The sequence below is a fragment of the Cyprinodon variegatus genome, unplaced genomic scaffold, assembly GCF_000732505.1.
Source record: "Cyprinodon variegatus isolate N-32 unplaced genomic scaffold, C_variegatus-1.0 Scaffold4, whole genome shotgun sequence".
Lineage (NCBI taxonomy): Eukaryota > Metazoa > Chordata > Actinopteri > Cyprinodontiformes > Cyprinodontidae > Cyprinodon > Cyprinodon variegatus.
Genome location: NW_015150457.1, coordinates 2,259,391 through 2,277,428, shown reverse-complemented (window position 1 = coordinate 2,277,428; position 18,038 = coordinate 2,259,391). Strand labels below are relative to the sequence as shown.

The window sequence follows — 18,038 nt, the reverse complement described above, 5'->3', positions numbered from 1 at the left end:
CCTGAAGCTATTTCTAAGCATTGTTTAATGAACAATTTTACTTATCTTAAAACATTTTTAAAACAAAGACATAAATAATAAAGTAAAATTGTAAACAAATTAAAGTAGTTAGCTGAACATTATTTAGGTTTTTAGTTTTCGGCCTTTTTTGTTTTAACCTTTCCAAATTTGTTTGTTTTCACTTTGCACCTTTTTTTTGTTGGTTGGAATTTTTTTTGTTTTTTTTGTTTCGTTTTTCCACGCGTTTTTTTCCTTTTTGTTTTATATAATTTTGACTTTTAAAATATTTTGTATAGTAGCCTCCTTACTAATAATAGCAGTTTTGGGGAGCTGAGTGAAGCATTTCTTTTATTCAGGTTTTTAAATTTCCAATTCTCTACTTAGCAAGTAGTAAACCAGCTTAATCAATGCCTAAGCTTTCATGATATCCTTGTTTCTTATTCATAACACCCTTTTATTTTATTCCTGTTACAACTACATGTTATTTATTTTTACGATTTATAAAATTTTTAGAGGTTTGATTTTTTTTAAGTGCTATTGAAAATATCTCACAAATCTACCACTAACTTCAGAACATTATTCAGCGTGGTTTTAAAAAGGTATCCTAACATTAACGCCTCATTTTTCTTTTAACTTATAAAGACTTTTTGAATTTTAATATTTCTCATCAAATCTGACCAAATCGCATAGTACAGGTAGCGTTTAATTGTCTTTCAACATCTAGCCCCTTTCTTTAGGCAGACTAAATTGAGGCTTAAAGGGCTAAATATATATATTTTTTGTTTTAGACTTCGACAGACTTTATTGTCGTTTTGTACACAGTGTATACAAAAAGAAATTTCTATTTTTAAAGTTCTGCAGTGATAAAATGTAAGCAGCAGCAATAAAATGTAAACATAAGACTGATATGTGATATACAGTTTTTAACATTCCGTGCTTTTGTAAAAAGAGTAATTACGGTATATGGAAGAATATGTTCAATAAGGGTTTGAATTTTCTTGGATGTTTCAGATAGATTTATTTTTAAAGTGGTTGCATTAACATATTCCCTATTCCCAGTGAGCACAGAGGGTGAGCAGACTGAAAAATCTCCGTCAGATGAAGGATTTACGGAACTAGAGCCTACTGTCAACGGGAGCACTGAGGAGATGGAGGGGAACTCCTCAACAACACTCTGCAGAGACAATTATGAACTTGTAGGACCAAGCTGTGGAATTCTGAAAGATTCCCGATACTATTCTGTCCTCGGTCGAGCTAAAGGGAGGCTGGATGACGAAGAGGATGAAGGTGTTGCTCAGAATAGCTCCATTGAGGATGGAGAGTCGGTCCAGTCTGCTTTAGAGACAGAGAAACAGGGTAGCGTGCAGGATAAACCCATGACTCAGCAAGGAACTGGAACCAAAGATGTAAACTCTCAAGGACTGGAAGAGCTGCTAAATAGTGTAGATGATAAAACACTCAGGAGGCCGAGTCTTCAGGAGGCTTCAGATGTTCAGGGAGGTCTGGAGAGGCAAAACCCAGACAGACCAGCAGAGGGCGATGAAGTGAGTACAGAGGAGAGTCAAAAGAAAACCCAGGAATCGGAGACCAGGTCCTGGCTGCTGAAGAGGATGCAGATTCCAATCAAAGGTACAAATTAATCTATGAGTACTGTATGCAGGTACCATAGGATGAATAAGTTGCAGCTGACAATCTCGTGGATTGTGAAAAGTTCAACAAAGATGCATGGTTAGGAATTTTTAACCTTTTCCTTTTTCTCTGGACAGACATGCTTTTATCATCAGAGGAGAAAAGCAAAAACCCACCCATGTTCCTGTGTTTCAAAGTTGGGAAGCCAATGAGAAAGTCCTTCGCCATGACTTCCAGTCCCACCCCTTTACTCAAGGGCCGGGAGGCACAGCCGGAGTACTGGTTTGCTGTTCCACAGGAGAGGTCAGATTTGCACCAACACACAAATGCCTAGATTAAAGTATAGAAAGATATACTCTTCATGTGGATGATTGGTTGAAAGGTGAAATGTGTGTGTTTCAGGGTGGACGATCTGTACTCCTTTTTTGTCCAGTGGTCTCCTGATGTGTACGGGAAAGAAGCCCGAGAGCAGGGTTTTGTTGTGGTGGAGAAAGACGAGCTGGACATGATCGACAATTTCTTCAGCGACCCCGCGTCCTGCAGCTGGGAGGTGAGGCAATCTGGCTAGAACTTGTCAAACAGAAATCTGTTTTCACACTTTTATCTATTTCTTTCTACTCGTGTCTCTTTTTACTTCTGCATCTATTAGATCATCACCATTGACGAGGCCAAGCGTCGCCAGAGTTTTAGCAGCTGTGACAGGGACTCTTCCGTCGATGCTCTGCCCATGCTCATCGATAGCAGTGATATACTACAAGATACACACATTGAAAAGGTAGTTGTGATTTCTCTCCAAAAAATACTGACTGTAATTCTAGCTAATCTAGCTCTGTCCATCTAATGAACCTAGAGCAGAGCTTTCCAAAGTGTGGGCGCGGTCTGAAGAGGAGAAGACGCTTCTCTTTAGATCTTATGTCCACAATTCATGACAGGAAGAATATTTTAGTACATATATTGGAGGAAAGGAAAGGAGAAGGAGAGGAAAGTGGGGAAATTTTGAATGGCTACTACTGTGTACAATATGCGGCTGTCTAAGAAGCACTACAGGTGGGCCTACTCGCCACCTTCATGTCTACCAGTTATGTGAATGAGATGTTTCTGTGTTTAAATGATCAAAACACAAAATGGACACGCCGACTAACGTAACACCAGGAGAGTTCATACCTGCTGATATGTGATGCCCTGTTGTAGGAATGTCCATTGCTCTTTACATATAAATGAAGAAAACAGGTTCAAATATGTAATACTAGCACATTCCTTATCCATATATGTTGTGAAAGTCCATTTCTGTTGGGCAGATAAATCTAGGAAATTTTCATTTTTCAAATGAACACGAATGAGTCAGACTTTTTAAGGCAGTGTGTCCCATGTTGTCAGCTACACGGAGGCTCACATTTTTACCTACAGAACAACAGTGAAAGCTTTGGGTCACATTCAGACCTTCAAATGAATGATGACATGCCTGTATGGGTGCATGTTGGAAAAACATAAAAGTGAGTGCATTCACATGAATGATTCAGTTTTCTGTGTTAAGTTCTGTTGGGGTGTGAGATATCACAGCAGTTTTACATTTTAGGCTACATTAAAGGTTTCCTAAGTGGCAGCTAAGTAAAGAAATTCACTTTTGTGCACTTTTACCTGTAGCATAACCACACTATTTACATTTACACATAAAGCATAGAGTTGCGGGGCGGTCATTGCTTGGCAAAGCAATCCCCAATAGCCCTGAGTTCATATTTGATTATGTAAAAAGAAAATGTGATATTATTCTAGAGGATGGCAGAGAGTCGAGATGCAAGTTAAAAACCATTGAAATGTGTTAAAAAGAATCAAATATTCCGGGTGTAGTTAGTTCTTTGAACAGGGTTTACACTTCCACGAACAAGTTAAATACAACAAATGCTGGTTGAAAACTGAATCAGAATAACACTTTTCTACTGATCAGAAAAGATTGTAACTTGAAGTAGACCAGTATAGATATATATATATATTATTATTATTATTATTATTATTATTATTATTATTATTATATTTTTTTTTTTTTTTTTTTTTTTTAACTGAATATATCTGCAACCTGACTTAGAGGAACCTCCTGCTCTTTGCTGAAGAATAGATTTCCTCAGCATGCTGCTGCCACCACCATGCTTTGGAGTGTGAACTGTAGCTCAGTATGATGTCGAGTGTTGGTAGAATTTGGCTCGCAGGGAAAAAAGTTCAGTTTTGGTGCCTTCTTTTACAGGTTTGCGGTTTCCCCTGGGTTTTTTTTTTATTTCCTTTGTTCTCCAGATGTTAGATTTTCTTATTCTTCTCTCACTTGAGCTGTAAATCTCTGCAGCCCCAATTAAATTAGTATGACGCCTCTTGGCTGTTTCAGTTGAAGCTGTTATGTCTGCTGTGTTCATTGAACATTATACTGCTGTTTGTGCACTAATGTTCTCTAACAAACTTCTAATGCTTTCACAGATCGGTTGCATTTTTACTGAGATTAAATTCCAAAAATGTCCTTTGCACCTCCCCAAGAAGACAATTGCCTTTCTTTTCCTTCAGCTTGCCTGTCGTCTGCCAGCCCGTGTGCAGGGCTACCTGTGGAGACTGGCCTACAGCACAGAGAAAAACGGCACCAGTCTGAAGACTTTGTACAGGAACCTGGCAGATGTGGACAGCCCTGTGCTGCTAGTTATCAAAGACATGGATCAGCAAGTAAGTAACAGGCCTTAAAGAATTTTTTATTTTTTATTTTAGTGCTTCCTATTGGTGGAAAATATATAGAGGGGAAAAAACAAGTCTGGTAATTTGATTATGTTATGTAGTTTTTTATAAATATAATATGTTGTTTTTTATCTTGTCACAGATATTTGGAGCTTTTTCAACTCATCCCTTCAGAGTCAGCGAACATTTCTATGGCACTGGAGAGACGTTCCTTTATAGTTTCTGCCCTGAAATTAAGGTTGGCTTCACTAGTCTCACAAACCGATCACTAATTACAATGATAACCTAGCTTCAAACTTAACATGCCATCATTTCAGGTGTACCGATGGTCGGGGGAGAACTCTTACTTTGTGAAAGGCAACACTGACTCTCTGCAGATGGGAGGAGGAGGGTGTGTACTGTTACCACTTATTCCCTTTACTGTTGAGCAGAAAAAAATGCAGTATAACCAAATCCTGACCTTTTTCTTCCTTCTCTAATGTAGCGGCCATCTGGGTCTTTGGCTGGATGAGGAACTTTACAGAGGCACCACCACTAAATGTGCTACCTTCAACAATCAGCCACTTTCTGCCCAGCAGGACTTTAACATCCACAATCTGGAGGTGTGGACCTTTGAGTAGCCTCATCTTCTCAAACTCCAAATATATCCTCGCATCTTAAGTCATTGACAAAACACTCGCAATGCTTCACTTGGAGGCGGGCCTAGTTACTCATGAATGATTTGGAACGTACTGTGATACAGAAGCAGATGGAGAGGCTGTGTTCTGCAGGGTGCTTAGTGATGACTCCACATCTATAAACGGGTGGAAGTGAGACAAAATGCCCTCTGCTCATCTGCTGCCTTTCATATACAACAGTGGCTCCAGCTTCCCCTGCGTGAACGGTGCCTCACCACCTCCAGCTTGGAGAGAGATGAGTGGAAAGCTGCTTGTTGACCGCGTGGCTAAAACCTAAAAAGGCCAAAATGCTCACATTAATGTTCACTTTATTCTCAATGACAGCAGATGAAGCTGCACGAATGAATAGAGAGTCTCAGAATGCTGTGGGGTTATCCTTACAGACACAATAACAGTGTTAATAATATTTGTATGTTTGACAATGTGCATATTTATGTACTGAAGGAATTTGGAATGTCAGCGGGTTTTTTTTCCCTCTTTATTCCTCTAGTTTAGCTAAGGACTTAAAAGGAAGTAAAAAATGCCTTGGTTCATTTTAAAATCTTCATCAAATAACTCAAATGTTTACATCAGAAGCGCTTACCTCCCCTTTACTGATGACTTCCTCTCTTGTGGTGAGTCATAAATGGCATTAATGAGACGCGGTTTGCTCCCAAATAAACATGATCAAAAAACCTACCTGCTAGAGACTGAAACAAGTTTGCAATGACCAAATATTTCCTGTTTTGTTGATGACCTTGTATTTTATAAGAATATTTTTGCATTTTATTTTTATATTGTTTTTTTTATGAGACAAATGCTCCTTTTGCAGCTTGTTTTTTTTTTCTCCCTATTTTTTACCGTAGTTAATGACTGACCTTGAATAATTTTATGTTTGAATTTTTTTTTCTTCTTTTTTTTTTTTTTTTGGTCATTGCTGAGCCAGTTTAACATAAAGCCACTTTACACTACAGGATGCTAATGATGCCGTTATGGCCCCTAATAATGAGCATTACTTTAATATTCCTATTAAATCGTTACTGAATGTCTTTGAATCTTAACCAGAGGGGCAAAGCTGCCTGTCCATCCACGGCTAGCTCTCTGTGTTGGGTAAATCTTTATGAAGAAGGGATCATATGTTCTTGCACTCTTAAAATGGCACTAACCGAACAATCAAATCTACTAACTTGCAATTGTAACTTTTTTTTGTATCTGAATGAATGCTTGTAGGGCATGAACATGCAATACAGCTATAATCCATCACCACTACCTTTCATACTCTCTTCACTGATGCCAGTTAAATGCTTCATGTTTAGTTGAACGTTATTATCTTAAGCTGGCTGGTGTTGTAACTGTGAATGCTCCCCAAGTATTATTTCTTGTGAATCCAAAACTGCTGTGATGTCACTATGACGTTATTTATTGTGTTGTGATTGCCACCGCATTTAAATCCAAATAAATGTTAAAACATATAAAAAAAAAAAAAGCAACTGGTTGGTCATGATTTTAGTTTGTCAAAGTGGGAACAAAAGTTATTTACTGAAAACTGAAATGTACCTTTAATGATATGTGGTCATCTCACCAAAGATTGTTTCTAATAAGGAGGTATCACTTCGTCGTGTGTTTTTTATTTTATATTCTGAATTACTTGCTAAAAACAAGACAGGTTTGACAAATTGACAACTTATTTGTAATCTTTTTCTGCTCTTAGGTATTTAGAAATTATGGTCTTTAACTAAATTTACCAACTTTATATTTTATTAAAACAAAAGTCACCCGAGTACAACTCGTTCAGCCAGAAATTAACGATCTTTGGTGGGTTGTAATGCGGAACAAAAACACCCACCGGTGTTGAACGTGAAGACATAACCTAATCCTCACTACTAAACTTTCACCATGGCAAGAAACGAATCGAAATCCAGTGAAATTGCTGATGAATCGTGTATTTTCTGCCTTATTGCGCACAACAGAGATGAAGAAACGACAGTTCTTAAGAAGGTAAGGTGTTTCATGTTTAGGGATCATTCACCTGGTATACGTTTCTAATGAACTTCCTGAATAAAATTTTTTTGTACTACTGTATTTGGTCGATTATAATAGTTTTTACGAATGAATCAGGTTTGTTATTAGTCTGATTTTTGTTTTGTTGACGAAACTGAAGTTGGCTTCCGATTCGAGAAATAAAGGGCATTTCACTTTTTTCCCCTACCTTCAGCATCTTTAATCTATTCTAATTAAAATACTACAACACCTGGACACATCAAACCTGGGCTAGATTATTCTAAACTACTTGTAGAATAATTTCAAACAGGTGTCGGATTTGTCAAACCTTAATAGAGGCTGTTTTTAGCACTTTTATTTTTACTGTCCATGTCACACTATGAGGATTCTGGCTCTAATGCTACTACACCTATACCAGGGGCGGAGCTAGGGTGGGGTGGGGGGGTCAGTATTTTTTCCCCATAATACTGACAGTGGCAGCGGTAATACTCTCAAGTGATACTGCAATAATACTCTCAATATTCAAAACATTTTAATTTTTCATAAAATAACAATTACTTGACCGCAAAAACGCTGTGGTTAATTATACACATAAATATACTAACATTAACAGGGTTTCCGTGGGTCATTAAAAGTCATTAAATTATTATTTTTTAAATTAAGGTCTTAATTGGCATTAAATGTGTTTATTGTGGCATTTAAAATGCTTTTTTTATCGTTTATAAAAACAATTTCAACAGACATATTATACCATGATATATTTGCATGGAACTGCTTCCAGTTGATCGCAGAGCTGTATGTTCAGAAAAGAAGCTTGAGTCGGAGAAAAAGCTAGAGAATGGGGGGGAGGAAAATTTCAACAAAAGTGGTTGGAAAACGAGGAATTCGGGACATGGCTGCAGCCTGTCGACGGGTACCTGTTGCTGGCATTAAAATTATTTCTAAGAGCATTAAAAAGCATTAAATTTGAGTTATTCATTCCTGTATAAACCCTGATTAAAGATGATAAGCACAGAATTCATGCTCTTTTCAGAACTAGATTTTTTGTTATATGGGGTAAAGAGAAAAGGCAAGTCAGTCTTCAGTTAAATAATAGATAAATAACTATTCTGATAAAAATGTAGTAAACAAACAATTCTTGTAGATATTAGTACTTGTAAATTTCAATATTATGCAGAATGTTTATTCATAAAAGTAGGTAAGTAATGACAATGGTAAAGATGATCAACCCAGACCTCAAACCTGAAAGAACTTTATCCACTTTACCTTTTATCTAGATGGATGTTTAAATACATGCGTCTATTTGTTAGCAAAGGCTGTAGGAAAGTATAGTTTGTCTTTATTTAGGAAATATGGATGTTGTGATTGTTCATTTTCCTGTTGAATCAGTATAGATTGACCCTGAGGTTCTGGTGCCGATCCGCTTTTGGGCCACCCCTCAGTGTACATTGGTTATTGCCTGGCCACCGTTATAGAAATGTCTGGCTACGCCTCTGACCCAGACACGTCAAACCTGGACTAGATTATTCTAAACTACGTGTAGAATAATTAAAACCAGGTGTCGGATTTGTGAAACCCTTCTCTGATTTTTGAAACCTCAATAAAGCCCTTTTTTTTTTTTTTACTGTGCATGTCACACTATACTACTACACCTAGACGCATCAAACTTGGTAGTAGTTTAGAATAATCTAGTTCAGGTTTGATGTGTCTAATGGGAAAAATGACCTGTTTCTCATATCGGAAGCTAGATTTGGAAGCCAACTTCAGCTTCGTGTGTTGTTATGTGTTTATTATCATTATTTATTATTGTTATTATAGCGTGAAAATGGATGAATGTGATCTGGAATACCACACGTAGCCATTTCCTCCTTTGATTTACTATCATGTGAATAAGTTCTCTCTTTTTGTTCCATGTTCTGCTTTAAGTTAAATTAACAATCTGAAATTCCAGTTCGTCAATGCGACAAAGACTGGTTAAATAAATATTAAATGCACATTTTATGATATAAAGATGAGTCAAGAAACCATCAAGATAAATTCTTATGGCTTGTTTTGAATCATTATGATCCCACCTTTTTCCTTGTAAAACCTCAAGGTCAGTTTGTTAATTTACTCCCATAAAAGCCAAATTCCCTGAATTGTTTATTGTGATGATGAGAAGTATTTCCTCATTGTGATGAGTCATGACTTATGATTTTACATTGATGTTGTTTTTTTATGTTTGTTTTTCATTATTTTTTCAGTAACATCCAGGAAGTTAAAAAGGATCCAGAAAAAAACAGATGTAAAGCAATGCAGGTCTTTCTTGTTTAGGTCAAAGCTATTTGGAGAGTTCCTATGATAAAACCATTTCTAATCAAGTAGAAAAAAAACACAAACTTTTCTAACAATTACACACACAAAAGACAATGGATTATCACCAAGACCACTAGGAAAATATTCTGAGCACTGAAGTGACACAGGTCATGACCTTGCTCCAAAACTCTCAACCTACAGCTGAAATAAAATATCTGTAAAGAAAAGTCAACCAAAAAGTTCCTGCCATGTTTTAACATGTAAGGAACAAGAAACCATCTTTCTTTAAAGCAATGCAGGTATGGAGTGCTTAAGCTTTCTTTTGTAACATCCATATCGTTTCACTCCTCAGGACAAGGAGCTGGTGTGCTTCAAAGATATTTATCCCGCAGCTCCTCATCATTACCTGGTCATTCCAACAGAACACATTATCAGCTGCAAATCACTGAAAAGAGGAAACATTGGCCTCGGTCAGTTATATGTTCTCCTTATTCTACGTTCATTTTCATGGCTACTGCTTAAATCAATCAAAATGACGCAAATGCTCTTAAAATGTCTTGCAGGTAGCCTTCACCTTTTTTTATATTTAGAAATAGTGACGTTTTGACCTGTGGGTGATGCCAATAAAGCACCTAGAAAACATTGACTATTGCTGTTTCAAAATAAAAAAAAATGACAGGGGCTCTTATTAAATTTTTTAATAAATAATATATGTTCAACAGTGGAAAGGATGGCTAACTTTGGGAAACAGGTGCTCCGTGACCAGGGGATCACTGATATGGAGGATGTAAGGTAGGAGAAGAAGCCGGCCACTAAAAACATCCCCTTAATTTTTATTTCATCTTCTGGTGTTTCTTACATCCTACATATGCCTAGAGATAAATATTTCTATGAGATTTTCTGACTGAAAAAGAAAGAATAGGTTTGCTGATTTAAGAAATAATCAAAGTGACACAATATAAATGACAAACAGTTGTGTGTCATTTGGTCACACAACTGTGACCTTTCTTCCTTGGTTCTTTCCTGTCCTTTCCCCCTTCCTACTCTTCTTCCTTTGTTTCCTGTATTGTTTGTCTTTGCTTCCACCCTTTTCTGTGTTGCCACCCTCTCATCACAGTGCTTTTTTTCCTTTGTGAATTTCTTGTCCTTCCATCTTTCCCTCTTTTTTGTGTCCTTCTCCCTCTTGTTTCCCTTTCATATCCATCAAATCTCCAATTGTTTGCCATGCTGTTTATCCATGTATTAATTTCTGTCCTTTTTTTCCCTTCCAGTTGCCATTCCTTTTGTTCTTTTTGTCAATCTGTCTGCATCTGGTTTTTGTACGCTCCATACCTAAACTTATGAAGTCAAATTTTTATTTTTTTTAAATATGTGTTTATTAAGTTTTCAAAGTGAAACATACAAAAATCACACAGTATAAAGCATACATATATATTAAAAAATTAGGGTCTAAGGAAAAAAATACTCTTACAAATACAACAATAGTAGTAATACAAAAAAAGGGGCAAAAAAGCCATGGAAACAAGCCAGACAAATGATCTAAGTCACGGTTACACTGCACTGATCACCATTTACACCTTAGGATAGTACTACATGTCTATGAAGGCACGGGTGGCATACTAAGAAACTGAGCCGCTTTCGGGGTCATCTTAGGCTGAGAAATATGGTCCAGAACTGGCTGCCAGATTCTACAGAACTTATTAGTGGAGCCCTTAACATCATATCGCAATTTTTCCAAATGAAGAATCTCAGTAAAATTGCTTATCCACATTTTAAACCGAGGAACCTTGTCAGTTTTCCCAAACCTTAATATTACTTTCTTAGCTATTACCATTCCATAAACCACAGTTGTTTGTATAGAAATGCTGCAGTTCCTAAGTGAGAGAGAGTGTCCAAACAATGCAATTTGGGGGTCTTGAATCAAGGTGCATTTATACACCTCAGAAAACCTTTTGAAAATGTCACCAATATTGAAAGAGCTTGGGGCATGACCAGAACAGATGAGTCAAGGAGCCATCAGTAGATTTACATCTATCACATTTTGGAGATATGAAGTCCATTTTTAAAGGTAAAATACATATGGACCAAATATTTAGTGTATAAATTGATAGGATTTGTTGCATTTGAATGTTAAGATGTGGGGGGAAATGGGAGAGGGAATCTGGAAAGCTTGATCAGCAAAAATATTTGATTTGGCATGTGATGACCAGTTTGTAGTTATCTATTTGAACTGAGTTAACTAAGATTTGGTCACATTTTGACAAAAATAAATTGAGTTTGGCACAGATATGCGTTTGTCCTCCAGGTTAGGGTTCCACCAGCCTCCCTTCACCTCAGTAGACCATCTTCATCTTCATGTGCTCGCCCCGGCCAGCAAAATCTCTACTAGCATGGACTACAAGTTTACACCAGGAACAGATCGTTTTATTACAGTGAGTTTGGGAGATAAGTTTTCTTCATATTCTTCATTTCAATGCTATGTTTTTTATCCTCTAGGTAGGTGCAGTAATGTCTATTGTTTTTCTAAAATGATCAAAAAATTATTTTTTTTTATCTCTTTCTATTTATTATTTTTCTAACTTTCCAGGAAGAGTATTTAAGGAAACGCTTGGAGAAAGTGAGGCCAAACGTTTGTGAAATGATTGGACAGTTTTTTGAGCTGAAGTGAGGTTTCAGGTCCGAGACTAACCTTTAAGGGATTCCAACAGAGCAGCACATTATCCTTCATCAACAGGAACTTTGCAAAACAAAAAAAAAAAACTAGGACCCTGCACTCAGGGCCAAATAGCAGCAGGAAAGTAAAGTTTAAAAAACATTAGCTGCTAAAAACTGGTGAAGGTTCTCAGTCATCCAGGTCAAAGTCATTCAGTGCAGTGAGGAATGCTCGGATCTTTATATTGGAGAAAACAAACGTCTCCAAAAACGCTTGGCCCAACACAGAAGAGCTACCTCCTACGGTCATGACTCTGCGGTACATCTGCACCTTATGGACAAAGGACACTCTTTTTGAGGACCAGAATGTTCACATTTTGGACAAAGAAGACAGGTGGTTTGAGAGGGGGGTGAAGGAACCCATCTATGTTAAAAAATACAACCTTAAACAGAGGGGGTGGACTCAGGTTCCAGCTTTCAAAAACTTACAATGCAGCTATTGAGTTAATCCCTTCCCGTTATCATCGCAGCTCCTGTACAGGGAGCGGAGGACCTTGTCTATTCAGCCAGTCCAACAATCCCCTTTAACGACCCCCTTTTAGACGCTTAGACGGGTATGGGGTATTGCAGTCTAACAAAAGAAGCCAAAGGATGCCTATTCCAAATGGGTGGACCCCTTCGTCTGTTCCAACTGCATGTTTTCAAAACAAAGACAAGGCTTTGATGGGCTACTGTATACAACCTCGAACTCAACGCTATTCCATTTTGAGTTGAAAAAGCTTCTGGGATGGGAAGCAAAATGTCTTCAAACTTGGAAATGAAGTCCAGTGGATTGTTTTTTTTTTTTTGTTTTTTTGAATAGCTGCTCCAAAGTTTATGGACATGCTCAAAATGTACACAATCAGTGGTTTGTAATTGCTTTTTTTGTTTTGTTTTTTTAACAACTGTTTGCACTGATTTTTTTTTTCTAGTACACTTTTGAATAATTGTTTAGACAAAAGTGAAAATTCTGTAATTTCAGTAAAATATGAAGGAGACCAGAGGGCAATTTAAAGCAAAACTGCCAGTAAATTATCAGTTTATCAGTTTAAGAATGATTATTTTAATCTATTTAAATCACTTTGTGTTTTATAAAAATGTATAATAAAAAAAATTTAAAAAACAGAATAATGTTTACATTTTATGCAATAGAACAGGGGTTTGTGACTTGAAGAGTGTGGATATAGAAAGAAAAAATGTTAATGCTTGTAGACAATTAAAAGTAATTTTGAGCAATAGAAATAAACCTCAACACCCATAACAGTTCTTTCATCAGCACAGAAAGCTCAGATATATCTCTATGTTTTACTAAGAAAAGTTCTACTAGGCATCATGTTAAATGCATAACTGTTCAGAAAAGTCGCAAAAGGACCAAACAGCAATTTATAGGATAGAAATGATCAGAAAAGGTTTTGCGCAGTGTAGCTTATGTTAGCATTTTGGATGTAAATGTTAAATTTAAGATGAATAACATATTAACCAAATTCAACACTGAAATCAAAGTAATCTGTCCTTTTTATCATTTCATTAGTATTAATTTTATCACTCCAATACAAAAATTCACTGCAGCATTCAGCTTAACATTATGACTGGAACTCAACCAGTTACTATTGCCTGTTTAATAATGCAGGACACTGAAATTACAAAATAAAAGCTTCACTTGTCAATAGTAACTATTTAGCTGATAGCAGATTAGTGTGTACATTTTCGCATAGGAGGTTGCTTCCATATTCAAAGCTGACTTGTAAAGTACAACCTAAACATAGTGTAGTTCAAAAAAAGGATTATCAGGCCACTTGGATGCAAATATATGCATATATTTTTTTCTGACTAATCAGAGTTGGTATGAAGCTATCGTAAATGGCCTGATGTATTTATTACATAAATGTCAAACATGAGGGAATGTTTTAGCCTTATATCATGAATGCTGGATCCTGTTTTAGGGTCACAAGAACGATTTAGAAATTATAATCTGATGGATACAAAGAAACTATTTGACTGTTCTTAAAATTTTGTAAAAAAAAAAAAAATGTTTCCCCTCTGAATCCAACTCAGCACCAGAACATTTGACTCACTCTGGTACAATAAGCACCTACTGGCATGCCCCTTTTATTACATTCAAGGAAGTATACAATATTAAGTCTATTAGGAATACAAAAAAAAAAACAATATTTTATATAAACATTGATAGTCTTTAATACCTTTTGGTTGAATTTTCCAACATATTTATGTAGGATAGGGTCATAGAAATGAGTAAAGTTGGTTTTCCCCTCACTGCAATTGCATTTTTTTTAATTATTATTTTATTTGTACCTATATTGTACCTTTTTTTTTTTTTTTTTTTTTACAATTTATACAAAGAATGTGCAAAATATTACAGATGAACATTAAAAAAGTATGTTGGGGTCTAAGTCAGGCAAAGAGCATACAGAACCCAAGCAGAAGAGGAAGCTGAACAACACACTGGCAGATTAGATTATAAATCCAGAATAGTGTGACAGTTAAAGCTTTTGCAATGGCACAGTGTGAGGGTGTAGGTTTGATCTCCACTTTGGTAGGGAATCTATTGGTCTTAAGTTAAATTGGTCTGATGTCATTGGTCCTACTCATAGTGCATGCTCCTATTTTTGTTTTAATGCTTGACGTGAGCATCAGGGCGCATTTCGTTTAAAGAGAAAACAGCATTTTTTGCTACATTTATAGAAATTTTATAAGCACTACACACACAATATGCTGTTTATCAATGTTTGAAGCATCAGTGGCTCGGAATAATGTAAAAATTGGGACAACTTAACCCTTTGAAAAGGGTTACATTTGAACTTACCAGTGACTAAGATGGAAGGTAAATATGTGCCTTTTTAACCAAATATAGTGTAAGTATGTCTGTTGTATGTGTATTTATCCAATGTTTTCTTTTGAAGAAATAAAATTGTGCAGAGGTAAACAGAGGTAAAACCCACTCCTATTTTTTTTTATCTGATATGCTGATATTCTCTGTATTTTAAAACAAAGCAAAATAAAATATTCAAGGGACTGCAAATAGTGCTTCAATGAAGGCAAATATTGATATAGATAAAAAAAAGACTTTAAATCTGTTTCAACTTAGAAAGTTACAGCTGGGAACGTGGAAGATTTGTCAAAGAGTCTTTTTTTTAGGGGGAGGGGTTAAAAGTGAAAGCTCTACATAATGTTGTGCTGAAGTTAAAGGTTATGTCCTTCCCTTTCATATTTGCATTTTATGAATGTAGATTGTGGACAGTGGTTTTTAAAACACCGCCATCTATTGGCTGGTGCTGACATTACATTAACGTTCTACGTTAACGTAAAAACGCCGCTGCTGCGGTGAAGCCCCTCCCCTCGTCAACAACTGGATTCCAGCTATCCGTGTTTTCGACAGCTAGCAAGGCTAGCCTGCTAACGATGAGTTTGACCGTAAATATGTAACATACTCCTCGCTATACTTCTATCTGTCTATTTCTGTCTAAGACGGATTACGTTTACCACCTTTCTCGTCCATGCGACCTTACTGGACCAGCGACTGCGGAGAGACTCACTGGCGTACCGTCCTTTAGCCTTCCCCGAAACAAGATTAGCGGCTATCGCTAGCTGGCTCGCTGACAGCTGCTCCGTTTAGCTCAGTTAGCTCCGTTCCTCCAACAGCAACGCAGCAGAGATTTATCATATAAAGCAATGAACCGTCTCTGACATCGGTGAGTCATTGTAATGATATCAGTTTTACGTTATCTTCCAAGCTAACAGTGTTAAATATCGGCTTGTTTGTAGCCGCGGCTACAGAGCCACGCCTGGTCCATTTAAATCCCTGCACCGCAACTTATTTCGACTACAACGTTCAGACTGTCGTTACAGTTTATTCAGAATCTCTACTGTTTATGGTCCACAGAAAACACTGAGGCCCAGTTGGTTGTCACTTTGGAGTTATCCGAAGGCTTTTTCTGGCAAAGTGGGTCTCGGTTGACTGCATTGAAGATCCGCCTGTCCGTTCTCGTTGCTTTGGTTTTACCAGAGCTGCCAACATGATGCCGGTGAGTACATACATTACTGCTGATTTGTTTGCTTGATTGATCACTATTGTCAAGATTTTTTGCAAATCTTACCAAAAAAGTTTAAAGCATTTTACATAATTGACATTTTGGGATAAATTTCCTTCTATTTGCATGTTTCGACCTTAATCAGTATGTTATAAAAAGAAAAATACTGAATTATTAAAAAAAATCAATTGCAGTTTGAACAAATTTTCCTGTAGAGCAGATGTATAAAAAAATATATATATTTTTTAAATCCATGTTTGACTGTTGGATTTAATTTTAAGGAAAAATAAACTTGGGTATGAAAGAGAAACTAAAGTAGTTCAACTAATTTAAAATTAAAATTAAACTTTCCCCCCCATAAGAGTGACACACAGTAGATTCTCCTCTAAAATGCATAACATTCTGCTAGTTGAATAATTTCAGTTAAATTTATCGTTGCATTTTAAAATCAACGTATCCATCTTAAATTTACTGAGAGAAAATCCTTTTGCTTATATAATATGGCCTTTTTAGAGCAGAGCATAACGTAAAACAGTCAAATATCAAATACTGTTTTAATTTTAAATGGTGAGCTTTTATCAGAATTTTATCAAAATATAATATATATATATATATATATATATTTCAAATTTTTAGTGCTTTGTTAGTTATTTAACTCACTATTCTCTTTCTGATATTGCCAGTTAACCTATTAATAGAAAAAAGTATATTGTGTTATCATAGCAAGAGGTGATTTGTGGTTGTTTTGTTTTCTAAAAGTTGCAGAGGAGAACATCAGTGTGGTTTCCAGAGCTCTAGGTGGGATGAGGTAGTCAATATTTGCTTTACTCATGACCTCCTGAGTTCTGAGTGCCACCACAGGCTTGGCGAACAGTTGCATCCAATAAGAACGATCCAATATCGGAGTCAGTGAGTTTGTGAAGCAGAGAGGGACTCGGTTCTCTCTCAGCCAATGAGGCATTAGTAGATCTAGGGCTGTATGTCTGCATCAACTGTTGTTATGGTGAGGGGGGGTTTCTGAGCTGAGTGGATTGTCAACAGGCATAAATCTCACACATTGGAGCTGGGTAGAGCGTGACTTAGAGGAAAAAGTTAATGCTGTTTTATTCTCGCTGTCCCACCTTTTTAAATTCACCATTTAAATGTAACAGCCGCTGAGCCACCACAGTGATGTTTGGAAGGGCTTTTCATCAAGTAACATATTTAATTTACTATGCAGTATTCCTGTTTATTATTATTGCCAACCCATTACGTGTAGATGGAGCAAGTGAGGTATTGGTTTATTTAACAACTAATGCCTGTTTGATTCTGCCCTTTTTTATTGGTTGAATTATTTAAATTATTAATAATGCTTTCTAAATGCTGCACTGATGGACATCAGTCAGCCTGTACTCAGAAACGGTCCATTTTAAGGCAAGGATAAGACGTTGTTGGACTTTGACACCTTGTCCTCTTTAACCGAGGCTTTTATTTGATTCTATTTAAGGACCATGGCAAATATACTTCATATTCTGAATGGGGAAATATTAAGAGTTGCTGCATTTTTCAAGCACACCTGCTCAGATGCTTCTAAACAATCTCCCAATTAACCAAGCAAATGTATATCAGCTCATTTAGAGCTTAAAGGTCTCCTTGCAACAGATTAAACAGAAAGAAAACATGTCTAATCATGTGTTGCTTTTTATTCAGTTGCGTTTTGTGTATTTACAAATGGAGCATTGTGTTGTCTTCCATGTCAAATAACACTTTAACTTAAGCACACCCAGTTTTTCATACACTTTCTATGATAGCAGCCTTTTAAAACGCTTTGGTTTAATGACAAGCAGCATTTACCTTAAGAAATGGTCATCAGTCATCTGTAGCAGAAAATCAGATCTATTCAGTTTAAATGTATGTCATTGTCCTGCTTGTGAAGAATCTTGGTCAGCAAACAGTCATGCAGGCACTGCAGTTATTTTTCTGCCTCACACGATATTGACTGGGCTCTGAATTTGTTTTCATTCCCACA

At 36.5% G+C, this 18,038-nt stretch overlaps 3 protein-coding genes across 8 annotated transcripts in view; all 3 read left to right on the top strand.

The window, feature by feature from the left end:
* Positions 1–6,465, top strand: part of LOC107083845 (nuclear receptor coactivator 7-like) — a 24,383-nt gene extending 17,918 nt beyond the window's left edge. For all 4 annotated transcript variants that reach the window (XM_015373371.1, XM_015373349.1, XM_015373357.1 and 1 more), the window contains exons 10-17: positions 1,060–1,629; positions 1,767–1,932; positions 2,032–2,179; positions 2,279–2,404; positions 4,177–4,329; positions 4,481–4,576; positions 4,656–4,729; positions 4,823–6,465. In XM_015373371.1, coding sequence (XP_015228857.1) covers positions 1,060–1,629; positions 1,767–1,932; positions 2,032–2,179; positions 2,279–2,404; positions 4,177–4,329; positions 4,481–4,576; positions 4,656–4,729; positions 4,823–4,958 — 1,469 coding nt within the window. In that variant the 3' untranslated portion in view covers positions 4,959–6,465. The remainder of the gene's footprint in view (positions 1–1,059; positions 1,630–1,766; positions 1,933–2,031; positions 2,180–2,278; positions 2,405–4,176; positions 4,330–4,480; positions 4,577–4,655; positions 4,730–4,822) is intronic.
* Positions 6,466–6,843: 378 nt separating this feature from the next.
* On the top strand, positions 6,844–12,508 carry LOC107083367 (histidine triad nucleotide-binding protein 3-like). The gene is made up of 5 exons (XM_015372534.1): positions 6,844–6,992; positions 9,643–9,760; positions 10,013–10,082; positions 11,596–11,722; positions 11,878–12,508. The coding sequence occupies exons 1-5, from the start codon at positions 6,891–6,893 to the stop codon at positions 11,956–11,958; spliced, it is 498 nt and encodes a 165-aa protein (XP_015228020.1). The 5' UTR covers positions 6,844–6,890; the 3' UTR covers positions 11,959–12,508.
* A 2,829-nt stretch (positions 12,509–15,337) lies between these two features.
* The window catches only part of ppp1r13b (protein phosphatase 1 regulatory subunit 13B), a 31,040-nt gene continuing 28,339 nt past the window's right edge, over positions 15,338–18,038 (top strand). For all 3 annotated transcript variants that reach the window (XM_015372854.1, XM_015372862.1, XM_015372844.1), the window contains exons 1-2: positions 15,338–15,691; positions 15,883–16,024. In XM_015372854.1, the coding sequence (XP_015228340.1) occupies positions 16,016–16,024 (9 nt within the window). In that variant the 5' untranslated portion in view covers positions 15,338–15,691; positions 15,883–16,015. The remainder of the gene's footprint in view (positions 15,692–15,882; positions 16,025–18,038) is intronic.

Excerpts from the sequence above, each read along its gene's own strand:
- LOC107083367 (XM_015372534.1), top strand. The coding sequence starts at position 6,891 with ATGGCAAGAAACGAATCGAAATCCAGTGAAATTGCTGATGAATCGTGT. Across the intron at positions 6,993-9,642 it reads AAACGACAGTTCTTAAGAAG|GACAAGGAGCTGGTGTGCTT; the intron begins GTAAGGTGTTTC and ends TTCACTCCTCAG. Across the intron at positions 9,761-10,012 it reads AAGAGGAAACATTGGCCTCG|TGGAAAGGATGGCTAACTTT; the intron begins GTCAGTTATATG and ends TATGTTCAACAG.